At 41.6% G+C, this 10,879-nt stretch overlaps 1 protein-coding gene across 6 annotated transcripts in view; it reads left to right on the forward strand.

The window, feature by feature from the left end:
• The window catches only part of septin9b (septin 9b), a 67,199-nt gene extending 60,251 nt beyond the window's left edge, over positions 1–6,948 (forward strand). For all 6 annotated transcript variants that reach the window (XM_058640622.1, XM_058640624.1, XM_058640623.1 and 3 more), the window contains 4 exons: positions 1,955–2,050; positions 2,193–2,289; positions 4,182–4,233; positions 4,939–6,948. In XM_058640622.1, coding sequence (XP_058496605.1) covers positions 1,955–2,050; positions 2,193–2,289; positions 4,182–4,233; positions 4,939–5,143 — 450 coding nt within the window. In that variant the 3' untranslated portion in view covers positions 5,144–6,948. The remainder of the gene's footprint in view (positions 1–1,954; positions 2,051–2,192; positions 2,290–4,181; positions 4,234–4,938) is intronic.
• The last annotated feature ends 3,931 nt before the right edge of the window (positions 6,949–10,879 follow it).

The raw sequence follows: 10,879 nt of genomic DNA on the forward strand, positions 1-10,879 counted from the left end.
ACCATTACTCTGGTACCCCAAGGCAAGGGTACTGAAAAATGGAACCGTTGGTGTTGGTTATTTTGGTACTATTTCTAATAGATAAGCAAAATAAATAAGTACCGTACCAAATTGAACCGTTCCACTTGGTAGAAACACGCCCCTGATTTTCCTCCTGTGCCACCACTTTTGGTCGTGTTGATCCATGGAGCCTCGGGGGAAGAATTATAAAAACCTGTTTGATCCCCTGGTTTTTGTTTAGCAGTAGCAAAAGTTACTCCCTTCTGTGGCTTGGTATGCCGTGGTGATCACTACACTGCTGTTGCTCTTATTGGATGTAATGATGGTTTCCGGAATATGTCTCCTCTCAATCCCCCAGTTGTCATCCATGGTCGATCATTTGTGTTTATAGATCGATTACCTATGATAGGGATTTGCAGATATGATGCTTAGTATTGTTATCGGTCTGAATACTGGTCAAAATCCCTGGATTGGTTATCGTAACGCAAATAGCAGGAGGAGAATATTTTGTTCCGATTGTTTTGTTGAAACTCATGATTCCGATATCAGTCCCCGCGGCCCTGAGGATGAATTGAATACCTGATTTATCCCCTGGTTTTTGATTAGCAGGAAAACAGCATGTGTTGCTCTGTGTTCCTTTTCTCTGGCCTTGTATGCGGTGGTAATCTCATTCGTAGCTAATGAACCTGAGGTGAGAGTGAGACTCCTTGGGCTGATAATCCTCCACTGTCACCCTCAGCCCCTTATCAACGCTTTCCCTGCTACCACAGACTCTTAAACTGCCTCTACCGCGTCTTCATCTCAGTATGTTTCTGTTTGATAATTCTCTGTCCACGGGAGGCAGCACGCCACCTGCTGCCTTCCATCATTTCCTTTATCTACCCATCCCTCCTTCCAAAAAAAAAAGTGAGCTTCTTTAGCAGCTTTATTCATTTTAGAGAGGTAGATGCACCATGGGTGTCTTGGCTACCACTTTCCCTCCGTTGCCAGTAACGCCATCCAATAAGACGAAGGCAGGAATTGGACCAGACCCTGGCAGTGAAGGGAAGCCACAGGGCCTGTTGCCGAATTGTTTTGGTTGGCCGCACATGCTCTGTATGACCCTGAAGATTATTGACTAAATCCTATAGTGCCAAATGTTGTTTTTTTTTTTCATCATCCCATTTTTCCTCCAGCTACTTGACATGCAAACTGAATAAGAGAGGTTCTTGTATTAAATGTTGGGCCTCAGTATGTACAGCTGTGAGAGTCTGGTCGCATTCCTCTACCCAGCAGTTGATGTGGCTTTTCTGTAGAATTGCACTTGGTCTGTGTCCTATAATGTAGCCATGAGAAAGCTTTCAAGGATAAACAATGAAAGTGTTTGATCAAGGACCAAGTGGAAATTGTCAGAGTAGTAATTGTGGGAGTCAACAGTCATTCATTAAAAGGACATTTCTCCCAGGAGCTTGTCTGTCTATTTTTTGCCTGAGTTTTCAGTTGTTATAAAGACATGGAGAGAATCGGGGTGGCCGTTTTTATAAATAAACTACTCCTCTGTTTGGATATTTGGGTTTCTTTTTTTCCTGAGAGTGGTTAACCTCCTTGTTATCTCCATGTTAATATAAGAATATTAGGGACCGGTTAGTGTCAACACCGGGCATGTAACACAACCAAGTGTTTATATAAATAATCCAGTGGGTTAGAGCATCTTTAAGTCTTGTTTCTGGTCCAAACTCACAGCTGCATACAAAGAGGTTTCAGTCCCAGCATCAGTAGTGTTTACATATTACTGTGAGTGAGTAACCTGAGAAGTGGCTGCTGGGCAAGTGCTGTGAACAACAGATTACTATTATCTGCCTCAACTCTTGATAAAGCAATATTCAAATGTGCGGATTTAGAAGATATGATGTTCTTATTGTCATGTTTATCCACTTTGCCGTAACGATTCTTTATCCCATTGTGTGTGCTACAGATTAGAGAAGAACTGCGGGCCAATGGGATCGACGTTTACCCTCAGAAAGAGTTTGACGAGGATTCAGAGGACAGGATGATCAATGACAAAATCAGGGTGAGTTCACACTTAGCTCTTTGTGCTGCAGTCACACATTTACACCTGTGTTCCGTGTGTATTTTGTCTCTTTTATTTTATTTGGGACAAAACAAAAGCCAAGTTTCACCATGTTTCTGTTGTTTCTGTGTTCACTCAACAGGAGATGATCCCTTTTGCTGTCGTGGGCAGTGATCACGAGTACCAGGTGAACGGGAAGAGGATTCTGGGGAGGAAAACGAAATGGGGCACTATAGAGGGTAATGATGAGACGCAAAACATACACAAACATTCAGTCATAAATGTCGCTCACCCCTTTGTTCTTTACACTGCCAAGGCAGCCATTTTACTTCATCCCCCTATTAAATAATATCATGGTGCTCGGTTAAATGATGTTGTTCACGCAACGCTCCAGTTTCACATCTTGAACATGTGGAAAGTTGCAAAGTGCAGCTTTAAAATCTGGCCGGCAAGTCGGACTTTCTGTTTTCTGACGCACAGACGTGTGTTTACACACGTCTTTGTGCGGCTGTAACCAGGGAGATGTTTGAGACAGGAGGAAGAGATTAAAATAGGATTGGGAGACGAAAAAGACGGTCACACATTACGCTTCAACACAATTTAAACAAATAACAAAAAGGTATTGATCAAGTAATAATCAACTATTTTTTTAATTCATACCATTTGTAAAAAAAAAAAAAAAAAAAGAATTTGTATGTTTTCTTATGTTGGAGACATGGTCTCAATGGCTAGTTGCAGCTCTTGTTCAATACCACACAATGTCAATTTTGTAAATGACATCATGTTAACAGAGGTTAAAGGACATACAGTATGATCAGGGACCAGCGTGATCGACAGCTGGTATCGTCGAATAGATGCCTGTTTGCAGGTGGCGTCTTGTCAACATGGCACTGGTCAAATCGCGAAGCTTTAGGCGTCTGAACAGGAGTTCAGATACTTATGGTTACTTGTCTGTTATATTTGTAACTTGGTGATTATTTATTAAGAAAGCGTGTTTATTTAAAAAAAAAATAATAGCAAGAAGACCTTCAGCATGGAGTTTGCACGTTATCTGTATGTGTGTGTGTGTGTGGGTTTTCGCTGGGTTTTCCGGTTTTCTCCCACAGTCCAAAATCATGCAGATTTAGATTAAGCAAATCTGACCTTAGGTGTGAGAGTGAAAGGTTGTTTGTCTCTGTGTGGCCCTGTGACGGACTGCCGATGAAGCAAAAGAAGAAGAAAACATCTACATGCTACTTGCCTGTAGGTCAACATGTGAAACACGACCGATTTTCTTCTTAAAAACAATGACATTTCTGAGGTGAGAAAAAGAAAGAAGGCTTCTGTACTTGTTGTTAAATTAGGCCTCAGAGGAGAGGGCAGATGTTAAGACTATACATCAAATGTGGAGAGGAAACTGTTTAAGTGCGTGTGGTTGAGATATTTTGAGACGGAGGTAAAACAGTAACAAAGTGAAGGCATGCATGTACATATATTGTATATGTGCATCTATATATATATATATATATGTACACATATACATGTGTATATGTTGTATTTTACTTAATGGACTTGAGGCTTTTTTCAAGTAGAGTAGAGGTGGAAGACATCAGCAGTGCAGCTCATTATAGGTTAGTAATGTGTTCCCCCGACGACGCTAATCAGCACGCACAGACCCAGCAGTCATTTCTCTCCCCTCCTTTCAAAGAGAATTTAATTTCCTGCCCCTGGATTTCAAAGCTTTACATCAAAAGCACCCTCATTTTTATTTTTTTCATTTACACTCTTGACATAATCTATAATTCAAACATGTGTTTGTCCTACTGGAGGCACCAGCAGCTTGTCATGGGGAGTTTGTGAAAATGTCTCACTTTAAGTCCTCCAGTACACCGAGACAGTAAGATGTATTAAATTGCTCCAAAGTGGAGGAGTCTGTTATCTTGGCTTAAGAAAATTGCTGAAGATGACAGAGGGTGCCCTTCATTTGACTTGTGAGCAACATTGCTATCTTGTGGTGGGTTAAGGGATTGCAAGTGGGCTTCAATAAAGAGGTTTTCTCCTTGTTGCTGCTGAAACGTCTTTCCAGGATTGTTGTAATGTCTCTAACTTCCTCTTTCTTTCTTCTTTTCTTCTCCCCTGTCTTTCTTTCCAGTTGAGAATATTGCACACTGTGAGTTTGCTTACCTGCGAGACCTGCTCATCAGGTGAGCCTCAACTGCTCTCTCGGGTTTAATTTATGAATTGTATCACATGTAAGAACATCAGGAATCACTCACTTGAATGAATTGGAAACAGCATGGTGACTGACTTCCTGACGACATACACAAATAAATTGTCACCAAAGGCATTTCTATCAGGGCCGGAAAGATGAATCTATAAAAAACATATGAATGGATGATTTGAGGGTTGTGTTTAAAAACCACACACAGAGATCAGAATTGTCAGTGTCTTAAGTGTGATTATGTTCTGGTTATTTAAACCAGAACAGTTATGACATAATAGAGTGACAATTTTATTTTATTTTATTTTTTTTCACCTAACATCCAATGGATTCATTGAGATAATGATCGACAGATGAACTGATAATGAAAGTGTAGCCCTAATAACCCTAATTTATAGGTTACATGAATCATAAGATCATAAAATTATATTTTTTTTGTGACAAATGTGCCCGGTGTAATGGTCTGATTCAGTTAAATTACGATGTTGAACCTTTTCATCGCAGATTAGGTTATTTCAGTGTAAGACACCTTTTTTTTCTGCACTTGACAAACGGTTCTGGGTTCTGGGTCGTCACGCATGAAACCTTATTCAAAACGTACGAGTTTAACATAATGACACCAACTAGTCGAAGTAAGAGACCATTACTTTGCTGTTTTTGTTCATACCGTCTTCTGTCTTTCTTTCAGGACACACATGCAGAACATCAAGGACATCACGGGCAGCATCCACTATGAGACGTACCGTGTCCGCAGGTTAAACGAGTCCAACGGCCACTTCACCTCTCATCCCACCGCTGAGCCAAAAACCAACGGTCAGCCTGCGGAGCAGCCGAACGCTCTGCAGGCAAACGGCGTGGCTGCTCAGCACGAGGCCCTGTCCCATGAGATGTAGAGAGTCCTGTGTGGTGCGGCTGTATAATTTCAGGAGACAGTCGGGCACAAAAGATACACTCTCTCTCACACACACACACACACACACACACACTCTGTTTACATGGACAGGCCCACTCATGCACACAGACACGCACTCATGCTGTGAAGACCATTTTCCGTCACATAGAAGGACTACCTAAACACAGCTTTTAATTTATCAGGTTACAAGACACAGGACTCGGTAGTAAATCCCCACGTTTCCCTTCTGTGGGCTGTTTTCTTGTCTTTTTACATCATTACAGCTTTGAAAACAATCGCCCTGCAGACGTCCCCACCAGCTTCCCAATGCACTCTACGTTTTTGGATTGTTAACAATGAATCGTATACTTTCACAGGTCGTGTAGGTGTCTGATTTTTGTTAGTTCTGGCTGCTTCACTCCATCAGTTCAGTCTACATTGCAGTGGAATACAGCAGCTATGCAAGCGACGACTCAACAGTGAGACAATAGATCAGAATCACTTGTAATTATGACTAAAGGGAGTTTTCTTGGGCGAAAAGGCCTGTGGCGTACAGGAAACCTCTCCGCGAGGCTTCACTATGCAGGACTGTCCAGATAAGGAGAGACGGTTATTCAAAATGAAGTACAGCATATCAGATTATACCAGATTAGCTCTAAACTCGAAATAACTGTTGATGCCACTGACCCGGTCTATTTTGTGTTGTGGTGTATAGTTTTGTATGGACTAGGGTAAAGTAGGGATAATTAGATTAGGTTTATAGTATTATGGAGGAAGTAAAGATATTGCTGACACCTCTGCACTGCAAAATAAAAAATAGAAAGAAGAAAGCAAATAGCAGTGTGGAAAAGTTTTGGGAGTAAAATCTGTCCGCTGGTCATTTTTCTGTCGTGTTTCGATGTTTTTAAGACCCATTATTTGTCAAAACATCCTATCTCTGACTATATAATGCCAATATTGTGTAACACAGTCATACCTTGCATTTTACATTGCTCATTTACTATTGTATTTTTATTGCTGTTGTTCATGGTCTAATATTATTGTATAAGTTGGGGTTGTGTGGGGGAATTTTGTGCAACTGTTGTCCCGTGCAGCCATTTTTTTTTTTTTTTCTGACCTTAAACCAAATAAAAGTGATTATTTTTCCTGTTTTGAGAAGCACATGCAGTATATAGAGTTGATTTATGGATAGGTATTTATGAGTATGTTTAGTGTGATCGGCCTAATTCAACTGTCATTCCAGAGGTTCATTGTTCTTTTAGGTTTAGACGGTGTTTGTTTTCTGTTGCCTGCACTCGTACAGTATGTCGTGCCCTGTTGCTTGGGCTCCAATGTAATTGTTTCCCCTCACTGAGTTCACCTGCTCGTGGAGTGGTCCATATGTGTTCATTCAATATTAATACTTGTGTGACTGAACCTGCCAGTAGATAGTGGTTTGAGTGGTTTTACATTTACGCGACAAGCTTTAAGCGTCGTTCAAATGAGGATATTTTTGTGTCCGAGCATTTTAAATCAACACCCGTAAAATGACATATTCAAGTCCAAGTGATGTTGCATCCAAATTTGAACCATCTCCAATCATTTGCTAACAAGCGTATAGTGTTTATTTTGATTCTTACGATATTTTCCATACATGCAAAGAGGAGCGATAACTGTTGTCTTTTACCCAGAGGAAGATATAAGGTTTACTTTGTTTACTGTTGTAAAGTTCTTGTGTAATTTGTAATGGTATCATAGATCAAGGTTTTATCTTTGGTTTGCTATCTCAAAGAATAAAGATTGATATTTTTATTGTTTAAAGTTAAATGTGTTTATTGTCAAAAGTTATTAAGTAAAATGACATTATTTAAATGTTACAGTGTGCAAGAATGAGTAACTATCCCAAAATCCCGTTTGACATTGAGTATGTACATTTTTTGATTCAGTCCTTAAATATTATCTCCTGTTACAGGATTATGGTCCACGGTGGGATTGATATTGTCATCTGTGGTGTTATCGTCATGTAAAGGAACATTCTCAGAATCAGGCAGAATAAGAAAAGACACTGGAGGAGAAGTGAATTTGCACCTTTCACACACCGTGCTCGCTCAGCATTGCTTTCATAGCGCTTCTCGTTTACACCTCTCACCACTCTCTTTCTCAGCTCCCCTGTTGATCGTAACGTGTTGACATTGTTGTTATTCCAGGGTTGAATGTCACCCTTTCACACACTGTGGCTCCTGCTGTGGCTCTTCCTCACATCTGTGCCACGTTCACCGGCTTGTGTTCGGGATGACGGTGGTGGCTTAGTGACAAATGAGAAATGTGAAGGTGAGAGAGGACGAAAGTTTCAGGAAAGAAAACAACAACCACGGTGGTTACTGAACGTTGACCTATCGCTGACGCCTCTCTGTCTTCCCCTGGCATCCGTCCTGAAACATGAAGGTGAGCGATAATGACATACGTGACAGTGCTATGACATTGCCAGGTACAAGAACAGTTTGAAGGTAGACACAAAGTGACATCTGTGCTGCTCACAAACAGGCCAATGGTTTTCATTGTGCAGAGAATGACTGAGGTTTGAGGGGGTTTGTCCTCAAATAGTAGAAGTAAAAAAAGTAAAAAGTAAGAAAACTGCAAAATCTTTGATAAAACATGCAAAGATTGTGTGTGGCACACTGCAAATGTGGTGTATGTTATTATTATTCAACAATAACATTAACAATATCACAATCGGAAAACTTTATCAATCCCTGGGAGGAAATTGGGTAATATTCCTGGTGGTGGTTATGGGTTTACCTCTGTGTTATCAAAGTATTTTACAGGAGTTAGATAGTGCTTAAAATCCAATTAATCTACTTATGAAGGAAGAGCTACTAAAACTAGTGAATAACGATCACATTTAGTCATTAAATAAATATTAATATAACTTTCCTTCCAATGTAAACCTTTATTTTGAAAACGTTCAGCCAGGAAAGGGCGGTCCTTCCATGTGGCCGGCTCTGATTGGATAATTGGCAAAGACTTCGCCATTTTTGATGTATTTAAAGAACAGGTGTCAGCTTCTTCTGATGTGACCAATGTCATGCTTTGTAAGAGCATTTTGAGTATCATTTTAGTTGTACTAATCATTATGTTAAGTCATTTAACATACAACATTTAACATTTAACACAATCATTTATCTCTTTTGTCTTGTAGAAGTTTAGCAGAACAGTTGAGAAACACGGACTCAAATGAAGGTGAGTGGATTAGCAACAGTGTTTTTGCCATTTTGAGCTTTAATTTGCAACACACATACACACACACACACTGTTAACACACTTCTTGTTTGTTGCTCATGCCATGCCATTTTTGAAATGCAGATTTAAAATGATTAAAACGGTAAAACGTTTTTTAAATGTTTGAATCATGCGCTTTTAGTAGCCTCAGGACAGGCTTCCTTGGCTACTTAGGAGTTCATTTTCCATGTGCATTCAAGACTCTTGATGAGAATGATCGCAGTTCATATGTGCATAACTAAACAGAGAGTAGCCTGGCTGGCTTCTGCAGCATCTTGCATCTTGCTTTTCCAGATTTCTCATGTGATGTCCTCTGTGTGAATGAAATACATTTAAAATGTGTCAGGGATAAATCTGATCACTTATTGTCTAGTGAGAAGCACAGTTTGTTGAATTGCTGGACACCTTCAGAAGGTCTCAATAATAGGATTCAGCTCTCTCCTTGAAACCTGCTGTCAGCACTCGGCGCCATCATTCAATTACTCAGTTTACCTCTTTGTGGGTCTGTGACTTATCACAGCGTGTATTGTACTCTAGCTCTGAATGATTTCTCTTCTAATCAAACAAGCAAAGCTAAAGGGACAGCTCAGTGTGACATATGATTGAACCGGCCCCTTCATCAGTCCAGACACTGTGACTCAGAATCATCAACACATATCCCCGTTTCCTAAGGAATGTGTAAGCGGCAGTCACAGCAAGAAGAGAGTATGAAAAACCCTCCTTTTGAGGGACTTGAGTCATAAGTAAGCAGATGCAGCCGGTGTTGAGCTGCAGTTTGTTCTTGCAGAAGACCGATGTTTTTGGACTGTGGGACCTCCACCATTTTGCTGCTTCAGAAATACAGAAATCCATGCCAAATGTAACAGCAGGTACATATAAGTCTCAGCTGGATTGCATTGCCTCATATATCACTGCTCTTCAACCCACCACCATATTGCTCCACGGTGGCATGTTACCAGTGTCTCCTGGCAGGATAACAGTGATTTATATTGCAGTCATGTAGGGACAAAGCCTGCAGACAGAATATTCTGCCTACTCTATTCTAATATAGTGTGTTGGTCCTTGATGGCTCATTGTCAGATAAAAAAAAAAAAAAATGCATGCAGTATTATTACCCATTTGTGCATAAATTTTCATTAAAGGACATATCAGCCTTCCCTGTTCCCCCACTGGCTCCGTCGTTACCAGGCAGACTCCTTCCATCCAGACAGCCAATGAGCCACCAGGTCAGCCAGACAACTAGACATCCAAGACTTCCAGTCAGCCAGTTCACCATCTGCCTGGTAAGCCTTTCCTGAGAAGACAGCCAACGCCTCTCTGTGCTGGTGTGGCACCAGTGGCTAGTTGTTTTTCTCATGTTCCCATTGCCCAACACACACACACTCACACACACACACACACGCGCGCGCACACGCAAATATTTCGGCAGCCTCAGTCTCCTTCAGAGCTACTTAGACACACACTGAACAGGAGAAAACTCTGTTTTTATCTGCCGGCTCCTCAGTCCTGAGCCGTGAAAAAACAACCCAAAACAAAAGACTGCAACCCATTTCCCAGCTGACACACACCCCCTGCCTCGCTGCACTGTGCTACCAAAATAATCGACGCAAGGTAATTTGCTGGTAATTAATCGCTGATTGTTAATGGCTTTGCATTTATTAAACCTGTGCATGCTGTCAGTCGTCGTTTTTTTTTTCTTTCCACCCCCCGCTCACTTTCGGCTAATCATCACCTTTCACATCGCTAACTTATCTGTATGAAAACAAATGTGTGTACAAGCAGACGTACAGAGTGGTGCTCTCTAATCCTGTGCCCGATTTACCCTTGAGCCCTGCCAACACACTCTCCTGGACACGAAGCATGGACGCCGTTGTTTGTTGTTGATATATGCTAATGTGCCCCATCCATCTGTTCGTTTGTTTAATTTGGATTTTGCTTGTTCTTAGCCGTGTTTCCGCCTCTCCTACTCCACCGTTCCCTCCCCTTGCCCCCATCTAAACCTCCTGCATCTCCTCCTCCGCCTCCTCGCCATCTCCTTCCCTCTTCTCCGACATTGGGGCGCTCGTCTGCCTGGATTGCAGCCAGCTCGAGTGGTGGCAGGGTGGGGAGAGGAGGGAGGGTCTACGTCCCCTTCCTGTCCGTATGCAAATTGGCCTTGTTTTGATTAAAAGACAGCTGCATATTTCATTAAAGTCACCAGTGGAAGTAGGAGAGAAGAAGTCATTCCTCTCTGGGGAGGCGAAGGTTGTTTAGCTGGAGTGAATGTTGTGGGAGCTGCTGTTTAGTGCTGCGGAGGGGAAAAAACAGTGGAGACAAAAGGGCTGCCCAGGGACTGCTTTGGGGTTTAATGGGGCTGACTGACTGGCACATCAGTTAAGACTCACACTGATGCAGAGCATGTGAATGTGTGTTGCATGATAACAGAAGCAATTGACAATGAAATATGGACCCCCCACCAGCCTTCAAGGTGCTGCTGCAT

This window comes from Solea solea, chromosome 10 (genome assembly GCF_958295425.1).
Source record: "Solea solea chromosome 10, fSolSol10.1, whole genome shotgun sequence".
NCBI lineage: Eukaryota > Metazoa > Chordata > Actinopteri > Pleuronectiformes > Soleidae > Solea > Solea solea.